The sequence below is a fragment of the Lepidothrix coronata genome, unplaced genomic scaffold, assembly GCF_001604755.1.
Source record: "Lepidothrix coronata isolate B3197 unplaced genomic scaffold, Lepidothrix_coronata-1.0 Scaffold324, whole genome shotgun sequence".
NCBI lineage: Eukaryota > Metazoa > Chordata > Aves > Passeriformes > Pipridae > Lepidothrix > Lepidothrix coronata.
The window spans coordinates 83,837-111,654 of record NW_016690504.1 but is presented as its reverse complement, the minus strand read 5'-3'; the positions used below and the strand labels follow the sequence as shown (position 1 = coordinate 111,654).

Here is a 27,818-nt window from a genome sequence, read left to right as displayed (position 1 = left end):
CTGCTCTGTTTGCTACCACAGGCAGGAGTGGGATGACTTGATCCTTGGGGGTGGGACAGGGAGAATCAGAGCTGAGGATGGGGAAATGGGGGCTGAGGATGGGGGAAATTGGGGCAGCACATGCTGGGAGCACCAGGAAGGCTCCTCCAGCACTGCCACCTCTGAGAATGATCAGACCAAGCCCAGCCTGGAAGTTTGTACTAAATGTTTACAAGGGTTCAAAAAAGGGGTACAAAAAGGTCAAAGCCACACTCATCTCTCCTCCCAGGGAGCAGGTAGAAGCGCTGCCCTCCAGACTCCCCTCCCCAGAATCCTCCCCTCCTCAGCTGCCCCAAATGCCTGACACACTGTTTAGGCCCAGCCCTCAGGAATCCCGACATATTCACAGTGCTCTGCTCCATGTGCCTGGAGGAGCCAATCCCAGGGGAAAACCTCCTTGCTGGAGGTCACAGTACAGAAAGGATCAGGGCTCTGGGCTGTTCCCCACACAGGGAATGCCCACAAATGGTCTATGAATGCCCAGGGAGACTTCCACAGCCATGGAAAAACAATCTGAGGAGCAGCTCCCCGCATGCCCCGAGCCTCCAGGAGCCAGGGCTGGGCAGGTAGGGACAGGGAAGGACCGAGAGCTGCCAGCCAGGGCTGCACGTTCACATGGGGTAGTTGAGAACAACGTCCTGCTTGGCCAGTTCCAGCAACATGGGGTCGTCGAAGAACTTGCTGATGCTCACGTCCTCACTCAGGCCCTGTGGGGTAACACAAGGCCAGGGTTACTCCCCACACAGCCACTCCACGGAGATTCCACCTAAAAGCCCTCGTGTCCCGCAGTAAGATAAACTTTTGGGCTCCAGAGGAGGCATGAGGTGCTTTTTCTGCAGCTTGAAGGCATCTCACACCCCTCAGGAGGCTGTGAACGTGCAGTTGCTGAGCGTATCTACCACCTCACTGCCCTCCCATGGGGGAGCTTGATTCCTTCTGCTCCCTCTGTGGCCCTGAGAGCCCCTCCAGCCCCTCAGTCCAGCTCAGAAAACAGTTCCTGCTTTTTCTGCAGGACAAGGGGGATAAACCAGGCCACTGAGGAGTCAGAGAGGCTGGGGAGGGAGTGGGGCTCAGTGGAGGCCGTAGGATCCTGGTTTGGGCTGGAGTCACAGATGGGACTCCCACAGGCACTGAGAGGCAGCACTGGGGAAGCCCTGGGAGGACTTTGGAGCACTCTGGGAACACAGAGGGGATGTGGCACACTCAAGGGACAACACTGCAACAGCTCAGCTGCTGGGCCAGAGGGACACTGCAGGGATTGCTCCCAGACGTACCTTCCTGCGCCGGGTCTTGATCATGAACTCCCGGGCCAGGTGAGGGGCCGGCTGCGGCTCCAGCGGCCGGATCACGATGCTCTTGTCCAAGGGGTCCCCAGGCACAATCTGGAACACAGGGCCAGGACATGAGAGTGCTGTTGGAGCTGGTTGAACCTCCTGGAGACCCCAAACTGCAACAGGAAACACCCCTGGGCCCTGCAGACATCCCCAACATCCCTTCTGTTCTCCTGGCACACACAAACTCATGTCACTGCTGGTGTTCGTGCCTGGGGGAAGTCACTTAATACAGTGTTGAAAATCCAAGCCAAGGACATGTCCCACCTTCCCCAGGGGCTGGTGTAGCATAAGACCCCTAAAATAACCAGCCCAGCCCATGTGGGTCTCAGTCAGCACAACTCTCTCCACAAACCAGGCGTGTTTGTTCTTTCAGAGCTCAGTCTCGGGCTTTCACATCTTGACCTTTAGGCTCAGCCCGCAGCTGCTGCTCCCACCTGGCTGTACCCAAGCCACTGTGCACCTCACAGCAGTGGCTCCCACAGGACCTGACTTGTCCCAGACACAGAAGTGACCACAGAACAGTATTTCATCCCAAATTTTGTTTTCTACAGGTTTAAAACACCTTCTGTGAGAGGTAAAGCTCAAATGTGGCACCTCATGTTACAGCAGATCAGTGAATCTGACCCCTGCTCCAAGGCTCCTGTTCCCCAGGCTGCAGACTGCATCCAAACATTCCCTCCTCCTCAGGAGGATTCCTCTCCCTGGCACTCCAGGACCCTGACACTCAGCCAGCAGCAGCATTCAGTGCTCCCTCATTAGGACAAGGTGTGATGGGACTTGGAACAAAGCCCTGGCAGACATGGAACAGCTGGTGCACAAAGCCTCCCCAAAATCCTCTGAGGAAACTCTCCAGAGATGTTGTCCTGCCCTGTGTGAGCTCTGGCACTGACAGCACCTACCTGGTACCTGATCCTACCTGCCCCTCTTCCCTGTTTCCCCAGGACATGGACTCACCTGCCAGTGGTGGAAGACAGACAGGGAGAAGGCTTGTCCCTGCGTGTGGGTCCTCAAGTCGGTCTCAAACCCGAAGGAGTCAATGGCTGGGATGAAGGCTTTGATGGTGTAGAGAGGGGAGCCCGGGATCGGAGCATCCTGTGTCACATGGCCTCTGCAAACGTGTCAAAACATTGGTCTTCCTAAGTGTCACAGAACCAGGGAATGGTCTGGGTGGGAAGGGATCTTAAATCCTATTCCATTCCACTCCTGCCATGGGCAGGTTACTCCAAGCCCCATCCAACCTGGCCTTGGACACTTCCAGGGCTGAGGCAGCCACAGCTTCTCTGGGCAACCTGTGCCAGGTTGCCCCACCCTCACAGGAAAGAATTCCTTCCCACTATCCCATCTAACCCTGCCCTCTGGCAGTGGGAAGCCATTCCCCCTGGTCCTGTCCCTCCAGGCCCTTGTCCAAAGTCCCTCCCCAGCTCTCTTGGAGCCCCTTTAGGCACTGGAAAGGGTTCTAAGGTCCCCCTGAAGCCTTCTTTTCTCCAAGTTGAACCACCTCAGCTCTCCCAGCCTGTTCTTACAGGGAAATTGCTCCAGCCCTCCGAGCATCTTTGTGGCCTCCTCTGGACCTGCTTGAGCAGGTCCATGTCCTTCCTGTGCTGGGGGCCCAGAGCTGAGCACAGTGCTCCTGGTGGGGAGCACATCCCTTTGTGTATTCTCTCCTCTGAGAATACTCAGGAAGAACCAGGCACAACCCATAGGCTGTGTGTGATCCCAGACATCCCTCCCCACACAGCCGGGATCAGTCAGGAAGCTTCCAGCTGTCACTTCGTGCACACTTTGCCCTCACTTCACAAGCAGTGCCAGGACTGTGGGAGTCTCCAACAACCCAGCTCCCAAAGCTGCAGCTCTGCAGCACTCCAGGGGATGGGAGCAGCTCACCTGCGCCGGGCCAGCACCGTGTACACGGCGGACACGCAGTCGGCGGGGGCCTGCACCTCCACGAAGTAATAGGGCTCCATCAGACGAGGGGTGGCCTGTGAGGGGACAGGGACACGACCCACTGAGCCTCCAGCACCACCAGCACAGCTCAAGCAAGACTCAGGGACTGGCATTCTTTGGTCAAACCCAGCACCTGACCAGGGATTGCAGGGCTCCTGCTGCCCTGTGGACGCCCAAACCAACGTCATGGACACTGAAGGGAGCTTTTCTCCTTCTGGTCATGAGTCATACGCTTCCCTCTCCCTCATGCCAGGCAGAAGCAGGGAGGGGAGAGCGAGGAGATGCACACCAGCTTCCACCCAGGCTGGAACGTGACCACTCATAGTGCAGCCCTTCAAGGGCACTGGAGACGTTACTGGATGGGTGAGTCAGTCTAAACCAGCACCCCCGGGGCAGGAGCCCAGCCCAGCCCAGCCCAGCCCATCACACACAGCAAAGCCTCACCATGAGGAAGGCAGAGTACACGACCCTGCGGGCCGTGGGGATGATCTGCCCCCCGCCCCTGTGCAGGGGCTCCTGCGCAATCACCGCGTCCAGGATCTTGAACTTCACGTTGCGAATCACTGTGAGGGGACAAGTGACACAGGGTGACCTGGGGGGATGTCCTCTGCCAGCACCAACTGCATCTCAACATGCCCCAACGCCCAGAGACACCAGCAGTTCTCCTAAATTTAATTCCAGCAGGGAAAGCACGACCACGTCGTAACGCTGCATGTCATAGAATCATGGAATGGTTTGGGCTGGGAGGGACATTAAAGCCCACCCAGTCCCACCCCCTGCCATGTGCAGGGACACCTTCCACTAGCCCGGGTTGCTCCAAGCCCCGTCCAACCTGGCCTTGGACACCTGAACGCTCAGAGATTAAATTCTTAATCAATCCTGTCATTAGTTCCACTTCCCCACAGGTCCCACTTACATTCATCACAGAGGGGCCCTTCCCTGGTCCCCCACTGGAAGCCCTGCACGATGCTGTCCTTCACTGAGCCCAGAAGGGACTTGTCCACCTACAGACAGACAGACAGACAGACAGACAGACAGACAGACAGACAGACAGCTTCAGAAACCAAACCTGCACCAGAAGCAGTAACAGCCAGACCCCAGTTAAAAGAAAGTTCCTAAAAGAGCAGCAATGTTCCCCTGTACCCTCAATGTCCACCCCTCGCTCTCACAGCTCAGGACCATCAACTTCAGAGCTTGGCACCCCAGAGCTATAGATTAAGGGTCCATATTTTGGTGCCCCTGAAAGGTAGGCCCATTAGCTGACAAGTTTTAAGACATTGGCCCAAACAGCAACACCTGAAAAATAACAGTTGTGGTGGGGAAAGTGCAGCAGGTCTGAGCTGTGGCAAACAATGAGCAGCCCAACTGCACCAGGGCCTTGCTGGAAGTTCTGGGAGGAGTAGGAACCTCCTGGCACCACGGGACAAAGGTCTCACTGAAGCATGACCCCCCCTCACCTCTGAGGGCAGTGTGTCATCTACCAGGATGTTTGGGCCAGTGGCATCCGGCCCAAAGGCCCAGATGGAACGGGCAGCCAGCAAATCCCAGTCATACTTGGTCTGGAAGAATTCACCCAGCTTCTTCCTGATAGAAAAACAAGGGAAGAAACTGTAGGAAACAAGTATCTGACTTGCACTCATAATGTATTTGCAACCCTGCTCCCTTCAGTAATAAAATGGTCTCAGCTTTTACCTGGAACAGTCCATTTCCTGGGGCAGGGATGCTCATGGACAGGCTGGCAGCAATACCAAACAGGATCCCTGCCTGACACTGTGCACCCTGTAGATCCCAGCATTCCCTTTTTTCCCCAGTTATTTGCACCTAGATGGATTCCTGCTCTCCCAGATCAGTCATACCTGTTCCACGTTATCTGCACCACTTCGTTCTCAATGTCCTCTGCCAGTCCCTTCTCCAGGGGCTCAGCAATCATGGTGATCTTGTTCCTGAGGAGAGACAGTCCCAGTGAGGCCAGAGAGCGATGAGAATGGAGCTACTGGGAGGATCAGGCACTGGCAGCCCCTCAGGACAAGAAAGATGTTGAGGGGCTGGAGTGTGTCCAGGGAAGGGAATGGAGCTGGGGAAGGGGCTGGAGCAGCAGGAGCAGCTGAGGGAGCTGGGGGGCTCAGCCTGGAGAAAAGGAGGCTCAGGGGGGACCTTCTGGCTCTGCAACCCCCTGACAGGAGGGGGGAGCCGGGGGGGTCGGGCTCTGCTCCCAGGGAACAAGGGACAGGAGGAGAGAGAATGGCCTCAAACTGTGCCAGGGGAGGGTCAGGTTGGATATTGGGGAAAATTTCTTCACAGAAAAGGTTGTAAAGCCCTGGCACAGACTGCCCAGGGCAGTGGTGGAGTCCCCATCCCTGGAAGTGCTCAAAAAATGTGTGGATGTGTCACTTGAGGACATGGTTTAATGGTGAACATGGTGGTGCTGCTACATTGACTGTTGGACTTGATCATCTTAGAGGGCTTTTCCAGCCTTACTGATTCCATGATTCTGGAGCTCTACAACTGCCCCCTGCCTCCAGCACAGTTGGGCTGATGAAACCATACGTGCCTGTTGCTGTCACTGTCTCCTTGTAAACACAGCCCAAGTGCTCAAGAACTCCCAACACCAGTAACTTGTCCCCAGCACAGGTCATTCCATGTATCCAGAAGGTCAAAGACTCACCTAAGACTGGGAACAACCTGGTCTGGTGGAAGGTGTCCCTGCCCTTAGCAGGGCTTGGAACTGGATGGACTGTAAGGTCCCTTCCAACCCAAACCATCCTGTGATTCTGTGAAGACTGGAACCCCTCTGTTCCCAGAAATCAGGCTGCCAACCATGGAGAGAGTATCAGAATAAAGGAGGGCAAGAAGAACCAGAAACCATGGGGGAACAGAGGAAAGCCATCTTCAGCAGATCTTGATTTCCCTGAAAATTCAAGCATGAAAATGTCCCATGCTCTCACATCTCCAAGGGCCCAGGGCATCACCAGGAAGGCACAAATCCGAGATTAAGTATGGACACGAGAAGACAAAGCTTTTGCTCATGAAATTGTTTGGGGAGTTACTGAAGGCAGCACTGGGCTCTGTGGCAGCTGCTCCCAGGACAACTCCCAGTCTGGGAAACACCCACAGAACTGCTGAGAAGGTGGGACAGGTAAAAAGGAGGATGTGGATCTGTATTCCCTCCATTCTGAGAGCTCCCACACAGCACAGGAACACCCCTGGGGCTCCAGTGTGTTCCTGAGTTCAGCTCAGCTGGACACTTGTGTGGACAACAGCCAGAGGGAACAGCCCCCCTGCAGGGGATGGACCCTCCCTCTGCCCCCCTCAGCCACAGCCTCTTACTTCTTGTTGGGGGTCTCAGCAAAGCACTTCAGGGAGGACGTTTCCACCACTGTCTCACAGAATGTCACCACTGGATCGGCCACCTGGAACAACAGGTTTGTTTTCAGTCCTTTTTTTGTTTGTAAAGAGACTGTTTGAAAGCCCTGAACACCTACAAGAAAAAACTGATTCACCTGGCAGTGTTTTGTGCATGAACCACTGAGGCTTCACAGGCAGCTTCACTAATTCCTTCACTCAAATGAGACAGGAAGATTTAAACCTGATTCCAGGCATGAAAAATTCTGCTCAATTTATTTATTTGGTGCCAACCAAGCAATGGCTGAGGCACAGGAAAAGGCTGGATTATGGAAAACTCTTCTCTAAAACAATTTTCAGTCTCTCAATCCCATTGGTGTGACAGTCAGGCTGTAAGAGGCACTTCTGCACCCCAACAGCCCTTTTTTTTTTTCCCTTTTACAGGGATGTGACAAAATCCATGTTGTATGTTCAGGTAGGTTCATTTTCCCATCCTTCTGAGACAGGGGAACAAAGCCCTGGTTTTCCAGGGTTTCCAGCCGGGAAAAGCCCCTCTCTCATCCCCTCACCTTGATGTCAATCTCGGAATACATCTTCCGCAGGTCATGCATCACACAGTCCAGGTACAGCTCTCCTGTTCCCAGGATCACGTGCTCCCCAGACTCCTCCACCTGGAAGAGAAGAGAGGGGTTCAGCTGACAACATTCCTGCTCACAGCTCCTGCCTCCCAGGCTCCTACTCAAGCCTGAGGAAGGATCAGCTGGTTGGGATCAGAGCATCCCCAGGAAAGCTCCTGCAGCCTTTTCCAGCAGGAAGTGCTGCAGAAAGCTGCTTCCCTGGCACAAGGGGTGTTTTTCTGCTGGATTTATACTTTTCTGCTATTTCCACATAATTTATGAGATCAACATGCAACAGCATGAAAAGATCCACAACAAACATAACAACCCACAGTAAAAAATTAACTACTTTTAAGATCAGCCCAGAAGTTGCCCCCACCACAGGCTGGAAACAGTCACACAGAGAACCACGGAACAGCCAGGGCTGGAAAGGACCCCTGGAGATCATTTAGTCCAACCACCCCCAGCAGTACCTTAGTTGTAAGGGAGGGGTAACTCTTGTTGACTTTCCTGAGACCATCCAGCATTTTGGGGAGCTCTGAGGGGTTCACTGGCTCCACTGCTATTTTGATAACAGAGGTGGTGTTGAACTTCAAGGGTCGGAAAATCTGAGCCTGGAACCAGAGAGGACAAAGAGCTGAAAGTGCATCACAGAAGCCCACAGGGTTGGACACAGCTGCTCCCTGTCCCTCAGTGGCTCCTCCCTCAGCATCAGGGCCACGAGGATTCTTCAGCCTCGCCAGGGGAGCTTTTGGGATGCCCTCCATCACCCTGCCTCCCTGGAAGGCTGGGCAGTGCCAGCCATGCAGGTACCTCCTCATTGCCCCGGGGCTCTGTCACGGTCGCTGTCTTCACGATGGGCTGGTCCACGCCCTCAATCAGCACCCAGTTGCCAGCAGGAACCCTGTTCACCTCAATGTGATACCTGCAAGGCAGGAGAGCACCACTGCAGCCTCAGGCCTTCCAGTGCCCTCCTCCTCCCTGTCCCTGCAGCTCTCCCTGCCTCCCAGCCCCTCACCTGACTCCAGGTGACTCCCCTCCCCAGTGAGCCCCTTGCCAGAGCTTTCCATACCTTGCTACCGAGATCCAGAGGCGTCCGACGGTGCAGATCTGGGAATCCTCCTCGTCTTCCAGGGTGTAGTTTTCTCCAAGGACCTTCACAGGCTGTCCAGCGTGAATGGTGCCACTGAGCACCCTGCCAAAGGCGTGGAACTGGACACCATCATCAGTGCTGTACATTTTTGTTGTGTGACACATCAAGGGACCCTTCCCGTGACAGAGAGAGAGAAATGAGCCTCTTCCAAAGCACAGACAAGAAACACGCACAGACCTGGCAGGACTGGACTTCGATGATCCTTGTGGGTCCCTTCCAACTCAGGATATTCTGTGATTCCATGATTCGCGTATAAAAGGGACTAATGGGCTGGAATTTAGGAATACTTCTTTTGATTTGCCAATTCCTTCATTTCTTCCCACTGGAGGCCCTACATCTCCTTGCCCTGTGTGGAAACCCCTGGAATGACCTTGGTGGACTGTTCTGGAGCTCCCATCCCTCCTCCTGCAGAGCAGCAAATGGTGGCTGGGACAAAGCCATGAGGAGAAATGTCACCTGCTGGCCTGCAAACCTGCCCAGGGCAGAGCACCTGAGCCCCCACAGACCACAGCCTCCAGTCCCACAAGGTCACTCCACCCTGGTGATGTGGTGACAGTCACCAATGTGGAGTGTTATGTGGATAATCACAACTCATTAAAATAAGAGACTCATTTTCTCTGCAGACATCAGAGCAAAAGTCACAGGCAAATTCCTCCCTCAGCTGCCGGCGTTGGTGGCTCCAGACAACTCCGAGTGACAGCTCAGTGCAAGCTGTTTGAGGAGGAAGGTTTTGCAGGGCTTTCAGAGGAAAGGTGCTGACTAACTAATGCAGGGTTATTTTTATCAGCACAGTTCAGATCAGTTTTCTCAGTTTGGGAAGAGAATCAAACTTCAAGGAAAAGGGACAAAAAGGCAACAAAAGGACACAAAACCACCCTGCAGCTCTCCCACGTGCTCTGGAGTCCTGACCTAGTCCTGTTCTTCTCTGAACGCTGTCAAACAATTCCCTCTCTCCAGGGCTGCCCTGGTAGGCAGCTGAAGCTCCTCGGAGTGAGGAGATTTGTGCCAGTGTCGGATGAGAGGTTTCAGAGTGCTGTGAGTGAAATCTGTGCAGATGGCTGGCTGGGAGGCAGCTGCCCTGTGAGGGCAGGGAGAGCAGGGCCTGTTTGCCTTGGGTTTGGACACTCAAAATAAACACAAGTTTCCTTACGTCGGGGTCACATTCACTCATGGCCTCGCCCAGGTCCGAGTCCACGCCGCCGGTGTAGGTGTGCTCGATCTTCGTCTTGGCCCCCACCTTCGGGGAGGGGATGTGCTGCACACACATGTCCACAAAGCCTGGAACAGGGACACTTGGTGAGGACAGGATTAACCAGTGTGGAGGAAAGAAATAGATCCCACAAGCACAAGGCAAAGCCACTGTGACCACAGCGCACCCACAGCAGTGGGGAGAGGTGAGCGGTATCCTGTGGGCAGGTGGTTTAATGGTTTGTATTTGGAAAGCTCAGCAGGGTCTGTGCAAGTGAGCACCCCGTGGCCAAAATATACCCCTTAACTGTTGGTGGGAGGTATCGGGGTACAGGGAAGATTGTGGAGGGGAAGACAAACAGTTTTTACCTGTGAACTCCCCAAAGAACTTCTTGCAAACCAGCCGCAGGAGGGGCCGAATGTTCAGCTTCAATTCCTCTTTGGTCAGGTGGATGCCAAGTTCATCCAGGGTCCTGGGCAGGGTCGTGTCCACATCCCCCACCACCTGCAAGACAAGAAGCCCCACTCTCACTTCAGTGGGGGGATCCAAGCCAGTAACTGCCAGGTGCAGGTTCACACATCACCCACAGGGATCTGGACCTGCACTGGTTTAGAGCTCACACGAGAGCCACATGGGTCAAATCACAGGATCATGGAATCATTAAGGTTGGAAAAGCCCTCTATATACACAACCACTAGACCAAGTCCACCACTAATCCATGTGCCCAAGTACCAGATCTACATATTTTTGGAACACTTCCAGGGATGGGGACTCCACCACTGCCCTGGGCAGCCTGTGCCAATGCCTGATCACCCTTTTGGTGAAGAAATTTTCCCCAATATCCAACCTGACCCTCCCCTGGCACAGCTGGAGGCTGTTTTCTCTTGGGCTGTCCCTTGTTCCCTGGGATCAGAGCTCCCAGGCTCCCCCCTCCAGTCAGGGAGCTACAGAGCCAAAGGGTCCCCCCTGAGCCCCTTTTTCTCCAGGCTGAGCCCCCCCAGCTCCCTCAGCTGCTCCTCATCAGACTTGTGCTCCAAGTCTTTGCTCCAAGTCCAAGCACTACCACTTGGCTGCTATCAGGGCACACCAGGAACACTAAGGGCAGTTCCATTTACTGCAAATACGGGGCTGCATTTGCAAGGAACAACTGTTATGGAGTTTGTCACTGCTGCTCTGCACCCCCAAATCAGCCCTTGTGAAGATCACGCTGCAGAACGGGACAGAAGAGTCCCACAGGCACCAAACTTGCCACCCAGTGCCCAGGCCCTGACTGCTCTTGGCTGGAGAAAGAGAAAAAAGACAGGAGAAAGAACTACCACATACCTGAGCCAAGATCTTGTACAGGGGCTCCAGAATGAACTCCACAAAGCTGCGCTGGGAACTGCTCGTTGGGGCCTTTTTGGTGAACTTGCGGCTGTTGGAGACCAGGGGAGACATGAGGAGCAAGAACTGCAGCCTGGAACCACCCCTACACGGCCTCTGCTCCTGCCAGGTTATCCTCTTCTCCCTCCTGAGCCCCAGGAAACTGTCACGGCCAGGCTGACTCCAAACAAAGGCCAGAGGAGCCTCTCTGCCCCTGCTTATGGGATTCAGGAGGACCACGTGGATTCACACCAGGCAGGAGGCCTGACTCAACCCTTCCAGATAGTACTGCATCACAGGATCAGGTTGGAATGACCTTGGGTGGTCATCTAGTCCACATTTTACAGGGAAAGAGGGAAAAACCCAGGAAAAAAGTAACAGACATTCAAACAGGGTTCTTACGTCTTCGGGTTGAAGTAGATGTCACCCCAAAGCCGCTTGGCAAACTCCTGATAATTGATGTCTCCTAAAGGGAAAAAGCAAATGGCAGAATCAGATGTATTTCTCTCAGCTTGGAAATCTTTACTTTTTGGCTTTTAAAACAGCCCTGAGGATTCGATTTAATGAACTGATGCTGGTGAGTGAACGCCAGGTCCCAACTCTGAGTGAAAGATTAAGCCCTGACCTGGGGAGACCAGGCAGAGGTGAGGAGAAACAGCCCACTGAGGATGTCCCCAGCAGCCCAGGGACACTGAAGTTCACAGACTGGAACACTCCAGCTCTCTCAGCTACCCAGGAGGTCAGAGCTGAGGAGCACTGGCTGCCAGACACTGCGCTGCAGGAGCCCAGCCACATCTGCTGCACTTCCAAACGGGAACGCTGTGACTGACACTGCAGTGCCAAGGTGCTGGGCTGCCCTCCAGCCCTCAGGCTCAGCACCAGCATTTTCTGCCCTGCTGAACATCTCCAGGTTCCTCTCTCTTTCTCAGCCAAACACCCAGTGCTGAGGGAACAGAGCTGGCTGTCACGGTGAATTTACAAATAACAGGACACGGTGAAAACCTACAGCAGTTTCCAAACAAGCTTTGGCTGTGGGCAGATGTGTGAGCACAAGGAATTTTATGGTGGCTGTTATTTGGACACTTAAACCACTCTAACTCCTGTCAGCTGATGTGTGGTGGCTGCACACACAATCCCTGATGACCAGAATCCAATATTCCCAACTTCAAGTACCCCACCAGCTCCTTCTTGCCCCAAATGGGTGGCATCTCCTGCTGACTGTGCTCTTCTCAGCCCCCACAAAGATGGGGTCTCATCCCAGCAGGCTCTGAGTTAACGCTGTGACACCCGGGGAGCTCATTTACTGCTCCAAACTCCCTGACAGTCCTGACACTCCGGTCCCTGACCTCTACAACTTCATCCTCCCTCAGGCCAATTTCTTTGCAGGAGCTGGGCCAGCTGCTTTACAACCTCCTTCTTCCCCCCCCCTCATGGCTCCTACAGATCCCTGAATTCCCCAGTGGGAGACTTCAAAAACCTGGGCTGTGCAGCTGCTCGTGCCAGCACAGAGTCCACTGCTCCACACAGCAGATTGCCCTGAGTGGGCACCTGGGGAGCAGGAAATTACATCAAAGACAGAAAAAGACAGTTTCTTAAAAAAGAATGAGGGCAAGAGTGCAAAACCTTGTGGGCCAAGCTTGTGCCCAGCTGCAGCCGAGTCTCAGACTCCGGAGAGTTTTGGGAAAAGGCAGGAAGAGCTTAACTGCTTCTCTCCTGAGCTGCTGATAAGGAGGCAAAGCACGACTCACACACCTGCCTTCGACTGCCAGAGCAGGGCTTGTTATTCCTGCTTTAGGGTATGTATAAAATCTTGGCTTCTCACTCAAGAAACATTTATCAGGAGAAAATACCCAGCTAAAACTGTATTTCTGCTTTCTGCCCTCCAAGGCTCAGCTCTGCAGTTCCTCCCATGTCCCAGCAACTCCCGAACACAAACACTGGCCATCTCCGTGCTGGGAAAGCTGCAGGGCTTAGAAAACCTCAACAAAAAAAAGGTTGGGGAATGAGATGTTGAAGTGCACCAGGTTTCTGGATAATCCTCACCATATGTGTCTGCATAAATCTTTGCAAAAGACCCCAGCGTGAAGCAGATGCTGTACTGCGAGCTGGAGAAACACACGTTCCCCAGAAGGGGAGACAGCACCAGGTTCTCGTCAGTGGAATACATGCTGAGAGGAGGAAAACAAACCCAAATCAATGTTATGAACCAAAGGAGACACTCCAACCCACCTCCCACACCCAACAGCAGTACGTGACAGGCAGGGTTCCTGCATTGCCAAGCAGCATCTTTAAGCTGCAGCTCGTTCGCCATCGGAATTTCAGGGTCAGGAACATTTTCTGCCTAGAAACTTGAAAGCATTAATGTGCAAAGATTTAAAGATCCTGGAACTAAAAAGTTACCAGCACAAGTGCTTTGGATTTTTTTGTCTGGGGGAGGTTTTCTTTCCCTAAAAAAAGCATCCAAGTTGGTCAACCAAGTAAGGGAAAAGATAATACAAGGACAGAATTTAATCAAAACAGTTTTAATGAGCTCACGGGCAAGCCAGGATGAATTACCGTCCTCCCAGCTGCCTGATGCCAGCACACACTGAACAGAGACAAGCCAGGAAGCCCATGTGCAAATCCACATACATTTGAAGGGCAGAAGGTTGCTAAAGAAATTCCCTGGATGCAGAATACACGGAAATGATGCATGGCTACCAAAATGTCCCTCCCTTCCCTGAGCAGGGCTGGCGAGGAGATTTGATTATTATCAGTATCATATCTTTGATTATATCAGTATCATATCTTTGTTTAGGGGTTGGAACAGCAAGCCCTCCTGGTTTTTTAGCAAATATTTAGGAGCTTTGAGACATCTCAACCTCCAGTTTGGGATACAATCTGGATAATTTCTGGATAATTTGAGATATTTGGGAACACAGAAGCTCACTGCTCTGTCCCTACTTCTTAATGGAGGACAAATAAAATGGGGGGGAAATGAAATCCCATGAAGCTTGTCAGGAAGAGCCTATCCTCCCTAATTCAACATATTGGCTGAAATAAATTTCCAATGGTTCTTCCTGCCCCATTTTCTCTGATTCAATGTATCAAGAGACAAACTAATGTGTTTTCAGGCATACACAGAGAGAAGCACCTGCAGTGGGACAGGGACACAAACCCCCTCACCTGATGAGACCATTAACTTCATCTACAATGTGTCTGAGTTTGTAATAAGCATCTGTTGGGGGCAGTTTGAGCTCCAGGATGAGCCGGTCGATCTTGTTGATGCACACGGTCACTGCCAGCCTCTCCTGCACCGCGTGCTTGATCAGCCGCTCCGTGTTCAGCATCACCTGCAGGGAACAACCAGCTCAGAGCCCCAGGAAAGCCTCCATGAAATGCTATCTGGGGCGTGAGGGGCAGCCAGTGACCCCTACACTGCTGCCAGGCTGCAGAAAAGCCCAGGCTCAGCCACCAGCGATCAGCTAATCCTCCTGAAGCTCCGAGATAGCTGCTGACCCAACTGAATTCCTTGAATCCAAGCCTGTGGACATCTCTGGTATAAATAACCTGCTCAGTTTTAGGTACCATGGGGATGGAGATGCACACAAGTTGAGTAATCAGCCTACAGGCCACACGAATCACATCAGCCCGGACACAGGAGCCAGAGGCGTCACTGCCTGTTTGGACGGAAAACTCACTTCCCAACCCATCCTCCAAAAAACCTTCACCCCGGCAAGCTGAACCCAACCCAGGCCTTCATGCTAAGGCAGGAGCAGAGACTCCAGAGAAGAGATGCTGAGGATCACCCCTAGGAGAAGCTGGCACTCACCCCCTCAGCTGCATCGATGAAGAGCACGACGCCGTCCGAGATGCGAAGGCCGGCTGTGACCTCGTCGGAAAAATTGACATGACCTTCAAAACCACAGAGAGGTGGTGAGTGGAGGCAGAGAAAGCCTTGATGCAGCAGCACAGAGGGTGGGAAGCTCTGCAGATTCCTGTGGTTGCTGGTACCCAGGGAGGTAGAACAGAGATGGTTTCCTCTCCAGACAGGGACCCGGGAGCAGCTGCCAGAGCTCCCCATGGGGATTCAACTTCAGCTTTAATGCTTTTTTTTGAGAATATCCACAACAACTTGTTTAACAGGCACTTTTCCTCACATTTGTTACTGTTTTTCTCACAGCTCTTTGCAAGTACTTCAGGAAAAGAAGGAAGATTTCTCCTCAGCAAAGACAACAGATGCCTCTCCCTGCAGCCTCCTCCTCCTGCTCTAGCCTCCCTCAGCCTGAGCTGTAGCTCAGCAGATGTGTCCCAAGACCCTCTTTCCTAAAGTTTCTTAAAACAAGTTGATCTGTGATTATGTTCCCTCCAGAGGAGCCGGTCAGAGGCTCAAGGGAATTTGCTGAGTCTTGCTGTGGGGCAACAGCATTTGAGCAAAGCACAATCCCACTGCAACACCAGGAAAAGCCAATTTACCTGTGCTGTTTGTATTCTGGAGTGAAACACCCCTTCAGCCTCATCAGCCCTCAATCAGGCCAGCTAATCACAAACACAGGCCTGACTTATTCCTGCCCATGGCAGGGGGTTGCAACTAGGTGGTCTTTAAGGTCTCTTAACCCCAAACCATGCTGTGAGTGCGTGACTAAGGGCCAGCTGTAGTTGTTACTGCTGGAAGTGACTTCAGAGGAATGAACTCAGCTAAAGGCTCAGGACCAGGCTGGAATCAGCTATAAAAAATACAAAACAAAGCCAAGTGGTTCCCAAAGCAGGATTTTCAGGATTGCACGATCACCTGGGGTGTCAATGATGTTGAAGAGAAAAGATTTTCCTTTGGTGTCTGGCAGAACAATCGTCACTGGGGTGCTCTTGATCCCCACTCCCCTCTGAAACACAGGAAAGCAGGATTAGCAGGTCAAAAGTAAATACAGTGATCACCATGTGCAGATGTAGAAGGTGACCAAGCAAAAATCAGAAAGATGGAAAGAAGTTAACATCCATCCAGGACATGCTGTTACTCCCAGAGAAGGAATAACAACGTCAGATCACTGCAGTACCCAGCCCAGCTGCCCCAGTTGTACTGGTTCATACTGGTGAGCCACCACTGCACTGATGCCAGCTGAGGAGGCACAATATGCAACACCAGACACAGAATGTGCACGTTTGTCTGTGCTTTCACCCTCTGCTGCTGCCAAGTTACACCTCAAAGTGCAAGACTTGATCACACTGAGCATAAAGTAGAGCGTTAAGATGAAGAGAAAAAAATGCTTCATAGGATTGTTCTGGTCATGACACAAAATAAACCTCCCACTCATGCCCAACCACATGGAGCCAGCTAAGGAAAAGGAGGAGAAACGTATTTATTTTGAAACAGTTTTTCTCCTCATCCATAACTGCTGCAAACCTCTTCCCCCTCTTTCTCTCAAAGCAAATAAGAGTTACCCACATGCTGGGGTGACTCTGCTGTAGGTTTAACATTACACAGTTTATAAATCACCCATGGAGACAAGGGTTGTGGGAAATAGAAGAAAGCTGGACCAGGGACCTTACTGAGGCAAACAAGAGGAGCAGATACAGAAAATAACCAAAATGTGAAAAGCACAAAAAGGTGTTAAAATAGACAAGAAAACTGCCTACTGTAACTGAGTAAAGCATGAGATAACTGGATAAAATCGCTGCAAGACCACTCACCTCTTGCTCTGTGAACAGTATATCAGTGTAGCAGAGCTGCAAAGGCAAAACAAGAGTCAGAACATCACATTTTGGTCTCAAATAATAAATCTGGAGCAGGACACACAGTAACTCGGACACACAGTTAAGGTGGGGAGTAAGTGACAGAGGCGGAGGTAGGACTGAGCTCTGGCTTTCCAGTCCTACATTCCAGTCCCTGAATCACCTTGTCCCCAGGCACATGGGATATAAAAGCCTCCCTCAGGGTGCAAAAGCCACCCCATCCCTGTTCCCAGGGCAGGGCAGGAATAGAGCAGGAGCTCACTCACATCCTGGTCATAGCGCTTCCGGATCTCCGGGTGCGTCTGTTCTATCAGGCAGTCGACAAAACATGTCTGGGAAAGAGAAGGGAAAGGAGGTGACTCCACTCAGACAGGGACAAACACAACCCCAGCCCTCCTGCAGCAGCACAGAGAACCTTGGGCACCTTATTGTAAAACCTACAGATTTAACCTACGAGAAAACCTACAAATTTCACAAGGGCCTGGAGGGACGGGACAAGGGGGAATGGCTTTGAGCTGAAGAAGGGCAGGGTTAGATGGGATATTGGGAAGGAATCCTTCCCTGGGAGGGTGGGGAGGCCCTGGCACAGGTTGCCCAGAGAAGCTGTGGCTGCCCCTGGATCCCTGGAAGTGTCCAAGGCCAGGATGGACAGGGCTTGGAACAACCTGGGCTGGTGGAAGGTGTCCCTGCCCACGGCATGGGGTGGGACTGGATGGGCTTTAAGGTCCTTCCCACCCAAACCATTCCATGGTCCTATAAGCGAATCAGCAAGAGGAGCAGAAGGTGCTGCTGTGGACAGATGGCAAAGCAAACAACAGAGAGGTCACCATTACTATCACTACACTTTGGATGTTCCCAGTACCTTGCCGTGGTGCAGGTGCCCACACAGAGTCACATTCCGGATCAGCTCCGAGTTGTCCATGAGATCTGCCAGGAAACTGGGGGAACAAAACACAAAAGACTGTTGGAGGCTCCTGCCGTGTCTAAGAAAAGCAGGTGCCATCTCAGCCACGCTTTCCATCCACGGTGCCCCCTGAATCCTCGCCAAACTTCCATCCCGCCGGTGCCCTGCGGGGGAAGAATCCCACTTCCCAGATGGGGAGGACAAGAGAGTTGGAGTCCCAGACAGATGGCAGTGGGTGGGAGGAGACGGAGTCGGCAAAGCTGCCAGCGATGGAATATTATTGAATATTTTTCTTCTCTTCCAGTCAGTGCTGGAGCAAAAGTCACATCCATGCACTCAGATGATGAAGCACTTCCACTCAAACCGTGGCAGGCAGTCAAGTAAATCACCGTGCTGGATAACAAGCACCCCACAGAGCTTTGGAAGCAGCCAGGGGGTCCACAGGCCATTAATTCTGATTTTCAGGTCTTAAAACAGTGACATTCCAGGGACTCAAGGAAACAGCAACGGAATTTAAGTCTTTTTGGAACCAGCAACCAAGCTGGGTAATGATGGGCCAAGTCACTTCTGCAGGGATCCTGGCCAAAAGATAATTGAGAGCCTAAATTGCCAACCCTAAAAAATAATGGGAGGCTATAAAACATGCAGCCACTGCCACAGGCCCGCAGAGAATAAGTGCTGTCAAATCACCTCCTTTTTAAACAGATTAAGTTTTCACTGATGCAGTAGACTTCTTAACGTAAAACATTTCGATTGAGAGCTAAAAAATACAGAAATCAATACTAACCCTGATTAAAAGCTTGCTAATTGGTATGAAAATAAGGCTGAATGGGAAATCGATACCCAACTCGCAGGTTTCTGGCAACGTCCCACAAGGAATTTCTCTGGGCCCCATCCTAACCATTTATATCAACAAACAGGGCCAAAAGGAATTAATTACAAATGGGGTGAACAGCTCACAGAGGGAGCAGGGAATCAGTGGATAATGACTGAGCCAAAGGAACTGCTGAGGAAAACCAGCCCCAGCAGCTCTTGGGCTCTGCTCTGGTTCTGTTGAATCCTCCTGGGCACCGAAAACAGCAGGGGTGGACCCTCCCAAAACAGCTCTGGGAATTCCTGAGTGAGCACCAGCTCCAGGAACATCTTGTTCCCTCTGAAAAACAAGAGGTTGCTGGATGCCAAGCAGAGGGACTGCTCACACTGGGGCTGCTGCTCAGCCGTTCCTGTTTCTGGGATCCACACAGAGAGACCATTAAAACCCGGGAAAAGCTCTGACTGGCCATGAAGTGGCACATGGAGAGATGAGCCCAAGGACACTCCCACAGCTCCATCTGCTCATCCCAAACAGGGACAGCACAAACACACTGCAGCAGGGGACACGGACCCTCCACCCACCACAGCACGCAAAAACGCTGATGCCAAGATCAGATTTTTAATAGAAAAAGAAAATTATGTTTTTTGTTCCACATCAAACTTGTGTGAGATGTTATCTTTAAGTTAGATTGAATTTTTTTGCAGAGATTTTCTCCCAGTCCTGGTGTCCCAGGGGCTGCTTTGGGGTACAACCAGCAAGCACCACCACGCCCACGGTCCTGGTGACCTGCACAGAGCTCTGCACTCACCCAGCAGCATAAGAATTCCCAGTGGGAGCTCCTCCAGGATAAACAGGGTCTAATTTGAGACTGGGATCAACCTAAAATGTCCCAATATGACGTGTGCCACATGAATATTTAACAGGTTGCCCAGAGAAGCTGTGGCTGCCCCTGGATCCCTGGAAGTGTCCAAGGCCAGGTTGGACAGGGCTTGGAGCAACCTGGGCTGGTGGAAGGTGTCCCTGCCCATGGCAGGGGGTGGCACTGGATGGGCTTTAAGGTCCCTTCCATGTCAAACCATTCCATAAGTATTTCCTGAGCCACAAGAGGCTCTGACTATGGAACTTTATCTCAACCTTGAGATGAGATTCCCCCTCTGTGTCCGAGCCCTGCCCTGTGCTGGGGAGGGAAAACGTCTGGGAAATGGTCTGTCCTGCATTTCCTTCCTTTTGTCCTTGGTTCAGAACCTGGGAAGCAGCTGCTGGGGTCAGTCAGACACCAAGCCAGAGCCCTCCAAAAATCTGCCACCCCTCCCAGCCTAGAGCAGGACCCCTCAGGGCAGGGGGGACCAGCAGTGGTGACAGCTTGAGCTGACCCCCCCAGCACTCACTCCATGTCATAGACAGTGACTGGCAGCGTCTGCTCCATCAGGGAGAACTTCTTGGTCTTCACGGGTTTAATAATGGGCTCTGAAACAAGAGAAAGAACAACAAACTGCACCCAGAGCCCCCAAACCAGGAACAACCTCCAGGAACAGGGAGTTTTGCCATCAAACCCCCAGTTTTCCAGCTGACAGATTCTCTTTATCAAAGCAGCTGCAGGAGAGGGTCACTGCAGGGCCCTTCCAACACAAATATTCCAGTGTAAAGGGATCAAAGAAGATGACTTAAACGTATTTAACTTCTCCTTAAACATCTTTCAAGTCTCTGCTGACTGCTGCTTTTCTTTTTGGGATTTGGAACAACCACGAGAGCCCAAACCTGCACACACCAGACAAACAGGAGTCTGTGTGTGTTCCTGGGGCTGTGAGGGGGCTCCAAAGGGGCAGCACAGAAGTGAAACCCATTTCTCTCCCTCCCCACTCACCAGTGAGTGGCTGTGTGTCCTCCTCCTGCACGATGGTCTCCACCTCAGGCCCGTACACCTCCTCAGCTGTGGGGTAGTACTTCTTGTCCTCGTGGAGCACCACCTCCATGCCAGGGTGCTCCTCGTCGTGCTCCCCCATGTCATCGTCATCATCATCATCCTCCAGCTGCAAACAGGGCCCACCCTCAGCTCAACCCCAGCCAGGGACCCACAGCACCCCAAACAGGGCCCACCCTCAGCTCAACCCCAGCCAGGGACCCACAGCACCCCACAGAGGTGCCCTGGGAGCAGCTCCTGGGGGAGCAGCTCCTGGGAGAGCAGCACAGCTCTTCCTCAGGAAAATGAACAGCCCCTGGGCTTGCAGAGACACCAGCACGGGCAGGGACTCCAACACCAGCTCACACACAACACAACACCCCCCCATCCCACACAGACCCACAGGAGATGGGAACTACCTCCTCCTTCCCCCTGTGGCTCAGCCCTTTGCTCCCCCCACCCTCCTCCTGCCCCCCTGGTGTCCCTGGGGTCTCTCTCTGCCTTCCCCCGGGGGGATCTGGCTCCTGATGCAACCTCAGCTTCTGAGAAGACCCCGAAAGGGACAGGGAACCTCCCCGGGACTGGCACCACCACTCAAACACAGGCCGGCTGCAGGAGCTCCCAGTCCCCACCGTGACCCGAGCGGGAGCTTTGCCTTCCCCTTCACCCCGGGCACACATCTGGTGAGTCCTTTAAACCCCAACCCCACCCCGACCCCGGGGACGAGATCCCAGCCCCGCGGCCGGGCCATCCCCCCCTCACCTCATCCAGGTCCTTGGCCTCCCGGCCCAGCTCATCATCGTCATCGTCCGAGTCCAGCTCGGGCCCGATGTAGTTCCCGAACTCGTCGTACAGGTCGGTGTCCATGCTGGGGGCGGGGGGCGGTGACCGAGTGCTGCACCGGGGCACCGGTGCTGGGCCTGCCTCTGACCCCGCTCCGACCCGCTCCCGTCCCCACCCCGAGCCCCCCGCTCCCGGTCCGTCCCCTCTCTCTCCCTCACCCGTCCCCGCTCCCGTTCCTTTCCCGTCCTCGTTCCCTCACCCGTTCCCTGTCCCTCTCTCTCTCTCTCTCTCTCCCCCCCCTCACCCGTTCCCGTCCTCGTTCCCGCTTCCTTTCCCTTTCCCGTTCCCTCTCCCGTTCCTTTTCCCGTTCCCTTTCCCGTCCCCGTTCCCTCTCCCCCCCTCACCCGTCCCGGTCCCGCTCTCGCCGGCGCCGCCGCTACCGAAGGCCCCTTGGGCTGCCCGCGCCGCCTGTCACGACTGAGCCTCCCGCGCCCTCCGGCGGCGCCGGGCCCGCTGGGGAAGCGCGGAGGTCGGGCCCGTTTCGGTTCGGGCTCGGTTCGGCCTCGGTCCCGGCGTGTCCGGGGTCCGCGGGCCGGGCGGGGCCGCGCGGGGCGGCGGGGCCGGGTCTGTCAGGCGCGGCCGGGGCAGCCCCGGGGGGCCTCACGCGGCCCCGGCGCTGTGGAGGCGGGAGCGGGGCCGGGACTGTCGCGATAGAGCGGCCCTGGGGGGCTCGGCACCCAGCGGGACTGTCGCGATAGAGCGGCCCTGGGGGGCTCGGCACCCAGCGGGACTGTCGCGATAGAGCGGCCCTGGGGGGCTCGGCACCCAGCGGGACTGTCGCGATAGAGCGGCCCTGGGGCCGGGGGCCTCGGCACCCGGCGGGGCTGTCGCGACATTGAGGGGCTCCGGGGCCGCAGTTGTGTCGGGGCCTGTCGCGATAGGAGCGGGGCTTCCCCATTGCCGCCCACGTGCGTGGCCTTTAGGGCTCACTCACAGTGGGAGTGGAGTCCCCAAGGCCAGACTGTCGCGATAAGAGCGGGATCCGTGGGGCCAGTCCCGGCAGGGCTGGGGTGGGGTCGTTCAGACCATCCCCGGCAGGGCTGTCGCGATAGTGGGGTGCGCCGTGCCTGTGCTCCCGGGATGGATCCCGGGATGGATCCCGGGATGGATCCCGGGGCAGCTCTCCCGGCCCTGCAGCGGGAGCTGCGGGCGGCGCTGGCCGAGGACGAGCGGCGGCAGCGGGAGGGCGAGGCCAAGCTGAGGGCGGTGCTCCAGGGCGTCCCCGACTATCGCGACTTCAGGTGCGGGGCGAGCTCGTCCTGGGGGGCTCCGGGAACTCGGAGCTGCTCCGGGGGGGGGCCCGAGGCGGGAGTGGCTGGGCAGCAGTCCCGGGATCCCGGGAACGGCCTCGGGATCCCAGGAACGACCCGGCTCCGAGGACAATCGGTTGTGGTTCAGATTTGTCCCCAAATCTCCTCGGGTGGCCCCGTGTGAGCTGAGCTCGGTCCCTGCTCCGGGACTGGTCTCTGTGGTGCCCGGTTGTGGCCCAGCACTGGGAAGGGGCTGTCCCCTCTCCAGGACACTGTTCCCTGTCCCCATTCCCACTCCAAGCCCCTCCTCTCTCCCCACACCCCTCAGGCCCTGCTGGGGCTGCAGAAACAGAAGGTTGTGACAGGAGGGTTGTGACACACGTCCCCTGTCTCCTGCCCAGCCTGTCCCTGCTCCCAGTCCCGTCCCTGCTCCCAGCCCCGTCACTGCTCTGTCCGGGGTGTTGGAAGCAGGTTGGGATGGCAAGGCTGCTCCACAGGGAGCAGTGCCAGGCAATCCCAGTGCCCACCAAACTCCTGGATCCACCTGCAGGTTCAGCTGGGGCTTCCAGTGTCCATCAACATCCTGGATGTCCTGTAGATCCATGTGGGACTCCCAGACCCCACTGAACTCCTGGATGTCCTATAGAGCCATGTGGGACTCCCAAACCCCACTGAAGTCCTGGATCCCATACAGATCTGTCTGGCGACTCCCTGTCCCTTGACATCCACAGGTGGATCCAGGATTTTTACCACATTTTGTAGGACCAGATCAAATTCCATTCATGGATTCACCTGCACTCAGTCACTGCCTGATCCTTGAGAGGCAGGAAAGCATTTTAAAGTGGCTTTTTCTACCCCAAACACTTGCCAGTCCCCATAACAGGATTCCCAGGGAATTTTAAGCTGGTTTGTCCTTGTACTGATAAGGCCCTGCTCCTGCAGCCTGTCCAGTGCCTCTGGATGGAAGTAACTCGGAGCCTCAGAGTGTTTTCTCTTGCCCCCTGTCCCTCCCATCCCTGTTCCCTGCAGGAACATCGTGCTGGCCTCACATCTGAAGCCTCTGGAGAAGAAGGACAGGCTGGGGCAGAGGAGGAATGTGTTGTGGAATCCCTGTGCAGCCCCAGCCAAGGCATCACCTGCCCACACTGAGGAGATCCCACAGGTGAGGGGGAGACTCCGGGGCCTCCTCCACAGCTGGAAATGGCTTGGGAACAGTCTGGCTGTTAGTTGGAATGTAGGAGTTACTCAGGGACTGTGAGCCAGCCCTCCCAGACCCTGGAACATCAGGGTTTGGATCCCCACAGGGTTGGGCTGGCCCCCCTCAGGAAGAGTCAGCTCCATCCCTGTGGGAATGGCGGCTGGACAGCCTGGGCCCAGAGCTCCCAGTGCCTCCCACGGTCTGCAGGAACAATGGGGGAGCAGAGCCCTCCCAGCCCACACTCCTGCAACCCAGAGATGTGCATCAGGATCCTCCCTGGAACAGCCTCTGGCTGAGCACAGCCAGTGCTTCCTTAGAATCCCAGCTGGGGTTGGAAGGGACCTCTGGAGATCACCCAGTCCAGCCCCCCTGCCAAGGCAGGGTCACCTGGAGCAGGTGCCACAGGAACATGTCCAGGTGGGTTTGGAATGTCTTCATGACCTCCCTGGGTAACTGTTCCAGTGCTCTGCTACCTCCATGGAAAGAAGCTCCTCATGTTGAGGTGGAACTTGTGTTTTGGGTTATGCCACTGCTCCTCATCCTCACCCACAGTTTAATGATCCACAGCATGGAAAAGGGCCGGTTTGGGTTAATCCTGCTGGCTGGGCAGCAGTTCTGGTTGGGGTCAGGATCACTCCACAACCGTCTGCGTTCACACCAGGTGTCACATCTCATCCACCTTTCCCTTCTGCCCCTGGAGTTCCCAGGTTTCTCTGGGCTCGAGGCACCTGGCATTTCCTTGTCTTCTCATTTTCCCCCTCAGCAGCTCCTTGTGCCGCCAAAGCCCCTGTGAGAAACATCTTTGGCTGATTGGGGCAGGGGGACCAAAGCCTTTGAGGGGAAACAAAGCAAAAGGACCTGAGTGACTCCTTTTTCCTTCAGGAGCTGGATCAGCTGCCTGGAACAGCTGCAGAATTCCACAGGGATTGGCGCAGGTGCCTGAAGAGCGGGACAGAGAAATACCGGTTTCTGCTGGAGCTGGGAGGGGAGGCCTTGGGCAGGATCTTCCGGGCTGACGTGGGCTTTGGCCTCCTGGGGGAATTCCTGAGGGTGCTGGCAGAGAACTTCCATCCTGGAGACGGGGCTGCCGTCCTGGAGATCCTGCAGGGCCTGGCGGGCACCCGGCGCTTCGGGCTGAACGTGGAGCTCCTGAGCCAGGCGGAGAAGGAGAGCGGCCGGGATCTGTTCAGGAAGCTGCAGGGCCTGAGCAGGGATTGCTGGGCTGCCGAAAAGCCAGGCCAGGAGGCAGGGAGGGAACCTCACGCCATGGACACCCACTCGGAAAAGGAAGACGAGGAGGAAAGGATGGTGGTGGAGCTGATGAAGTGTTTCCAGCTCGGCTGAGGGGGTTCAGGGGCTAAAAGAGGCTCAGAAGAGACTCAAGGCCTGACCTTGGCACTACCCGGAGCATGAGTTCTGCACAAATAAAGTTCAGTTCCCGAGCTGTGGTGCTGTGGTCTCTGGGCAGGGTGTCCTCACTGATGGGGATGGGAGAGTCTCTTGGATGAGGAGAAAACCAAGGGAAAGAAAACATTGCTGGGTAGTGAAGGAGAAACCTAAACCCAGATAGTCCCTTCCCTTTTCCACCTGTGTCCGTGGTCACTCAGGGGATTTGGGAGATGTAATCAATGCCAGTGACAACTGTCGGGTCCTTTTTGTTCCAAAACCCAACCCAGCAAACGGCAGATTCACCCTGGCAGACAAGAACCACCCAACACCTGGTGACAGGATCCATCCCTGAGGCCTGACGTGTGAATGTTGGGCTTTGTGGCACCTCTCTTGGGGACATCTGTGTCCCTGCACTCTGCTGTGGTGCCATTCCTTCTGCCTCTCCTGGTCCGTGGGTGTGTGGTGTGACCTGACCTGCCAACAGCTGAGCTGAGGGGCTGTGGGGATCAAATGTGGGCTTCATCATCATCATCTTCATCATCTTCATCCTGCCACCCTGGGCATCCAGGCAGGGTCGGTGGGGAGCAAACATGGGCTTCATCATCATCATATCTTCATCCTCACCCACCCGGGCTGCCACTGCTGGTGGGCGCTCAGGAACCTGGCCAGGCTGGAGCATCTCCCCCACGGGGCACTTGGATCATCCTCCCTTTGGAAGTTTCCAATGCTTTGGCCACCACCAATCGATCTCTGCCAGCCCCTGCTCACCCTGCCCTCGGGCAAGAGCAGGACACCGAGGACTGATGTGGGAAACTCCCTGTTTTGGCACAGCTTAGTGGGGACAGGGGGTATTTCACAGCGCCAGGATTTGTTCCAGGTGGGATTTCGCACTGCCAGGATTTGTTCCTGGCAGGATTTCACACTGCCGGGATGTGTTCTTGGCTGACAGTGGGGGTTTAAGCTCAATAAAGTCCTTTTTTTTCCAATGAAAACTTGGAGCTGATGCAAGATGTTCTGGCCAAGCTCTACAGAGTTCTTGGTCCGCATCAGTGATTTATTAGAGTTGTTTTCCTAAAAGGCTGATAAAAAGATCCACCAAACTATTTTAATTCAATTAATAGTTGCTTTTCTCACCCTTTTTTCCCTTATTTAACTTGTTTTTCTTGCTGAGAACTGTGAGTCCCAGCATCCCAAACCCTTCAATGTTCCTTTGAGCTCCTTAGCTGGAGCAAACCTGTTTTTCTTTTTTTAATTTTGGTTTAAACATTTTTTTTTTCATTTTTGAAGGACAAAAAATATTTTTCAAATTAATCAGGTGATTTTCTTCAGAAACGTGTCTGATTTTTGAGGGTTTTTACTCATCCAACTGAGCACAGAGTTGGGAGTCAATGTTTGTGCCAGACAATGTTATCTTGTACGTCCCCCAAAGGTGGTGGCATCTCTGCAGGGTTTTGGTGGCCACTTGCTCCTCAGTATGGAGCAGGACGTCCCCACTAGGCTCATCCCCTTTTTCCAAGGATGTGGCTTGGGGATTTCAACATTCCCAAGACAACTGTCACTGTCCAGGAGGGCACTGAGGGGCCCAACAATGCCCTGGCACTTGAACTGTGTCTATGATGTGCAGGATCTCAAATCCACCCTCAGCCCCAACAGCAGCAGAGGATCCCAGGAGTTTCCTGGGAGGGTGGAGAACCCTCAGCAGATCCCTGCTTCCCCTCCTGGGAAGGGGGTCTCTTCCACCCCACTGCCTGGCTGCCAGCTCAGGGCGTTATCCCTGCTCCCCCTCCCCGTGTTCGGTCCCTCACGGGTGTTGGCCCCTGGAGCGTGTCTGTGCCGTGGGGCTCAGCCCTGAGCACATCCCCACACAGCACTGAGCTCAGTTTGGGCCCCCAAAGGGCCCCAATGCCCAGATAATTCCCAAACCCCATGGCTTGGCTGCAGAGAGGTGGATTCAGGAACAACCAGAATGTTCATTAGCTTTATTCCTCACCCCGAGCTGTGATAGGCTCAGCAATTAATAAGTCAGTAATTAATAACAAGGGAGGCTGCTCGTGGGGGCCACGCTGGATTCCCCCTGGGTTCCGACCCTGGGCAGCGCCCTGGGCTCCTGTAACATCTCCTGCCCCAGGAATGGCCTTTCTGGAGTTGGAGCAAAGCAAACCTGAGCCAGGGGATGAGGGGGACAGAGGGATGAGGGGATGGATCCAAGAGCAGGGATGTGTCATCACAAGGGGCTGGCAGGGCACGGGGAGTGCTGCTGGGTCCTTGCTCCTGTGTCAGATGGCATCAGGGAAGGCTCTGCTCGTGGTCGGTGGCTGCAGTGAAGGTGGGAGTGGGGCTGGGCAATGCCCTGGGTGGTCTGGGGGAGGACAGGTGGGGGCACAGGGCCACATGCAGCCCAGGGACAAGGGATTTCTTCCAACCCCACCCTGAATGCCCATGGAAGAATGGGCTCAGGTTCTGTGTGTGGCAGGGGCTGTGACTGGGGCAGCCCTGGTCCCCAGACCCCCTGGCTCACAGTGTGACCCCAGGTGGGATAGGCAGGACAGGGATTGCTCCGTTTGTGAGAGCCCCCAACATCTTCCTCCTCCTCTGCACCCCCTTTCTCTCCATTTTCCCCTATGTGAGACCCCCAAGTGTAGGGCCAGGGGTCACACCTCACCATGAACCCCTCAGATCTGTTTGTCCCCACCACAGTGTTGGGGACACCCTGGTGGCAGACACCCAGTGTGGGGGTCAGGACAGTGCCAGGGCTCTGTGCCAGGAGAAGTTCTTGAGGCCACCCAGCCCACACTGCCCCCACAAACCACCCTGGACACCTCCAGGAATCC

The 27,818-nt window shown here is 54.6% G+C and overlaps 2 protein-coding genes across 2 annotated transcripts; one reads left to right on the top strand and one right to left on the bottom strand.

Moving 5' to 3' along the window:
- Nucleotides 1–190: 190 nt before the first annotated feature.
- On the bottom strand, nucleotides 191–21,596 carry EFTUD2 (elongation factor Tu GTP binding domain containing 2). Its single transcript, XM_017838121.1, has 28 exons — nucleotides 21,495–21,596; nucleotides 21,070–21,175; nucleotides 20,272–20,437; nucleotides 19,796–19,874; nucleotides 17,552–17,627; nucleotides 16,956–17,021; nucleotides 16,648–16,683; nucleotides 15,752–15,842; nucleotides 14,792–14,874; nucleotides 14,146–14,312; nucleotides 13,024–13,148; nucleotides 11,383–11,446; nucleotides 10,942–11,032; nucleotides 9,987–10,122; nucleotides 9,580–9,707; nucleotides 8,349–8,542; nucleotides 8,090–8,201; nucleotides 7,750–7,890; nucleotides 7,229–7,330; nucleotides 6,645–6,727; nucleotides 5,174–5,260; nucleotides 4,775–4,901; nucleotides 4,234–4,321; nucleotides 3,762–3,880; nucleotides 3,258–3,352; nucleotides 2,328–2,481; nucleotides 1,314–1,421; nucleotides 191–746 (listed from the first exon to the last, which is right to left on the bottom strand). Exons 2-28 carry the CDS (start codon nucleotides 21,172–21,174, stop codon nucleotides 651–653), a joined length of 2,919 nt encoding a protein of 972 aa, XP_017693610.1. The 5' UTR covers nucleotide 21,175; nucleotides 21,495–21,596; the 3' UTR covers nucleotides 191–650.
- Nucleotides 21,597–21,974: 378 nt separating this feature from the next.
- On the top strand, nucleotides 21,975–25,040 carry CCDC103 (coiled-coil domain containing 103). The gene is made up of 3 exons (XM_017838122.1): nucleotides 21,975–22,391; nucleotides 23,430–23,562; nucleotides 24,481–25,040. Exons 1-3 carry the CDS (start codon nucleotides 22,231–22,233, stop codon nucleotides 24,940–24,942), a joined length of 756 nt encoding a protein of 251 aa, XP_017693611.1. The 5' UTR covers nucleotides 21,975–22,230; the 3' UTR covers nucleotides 24,943–25,040.
- The last annotated feature ends 2,778 nt before the right edge of the window (nucleotides 25,041–27,818 follow it).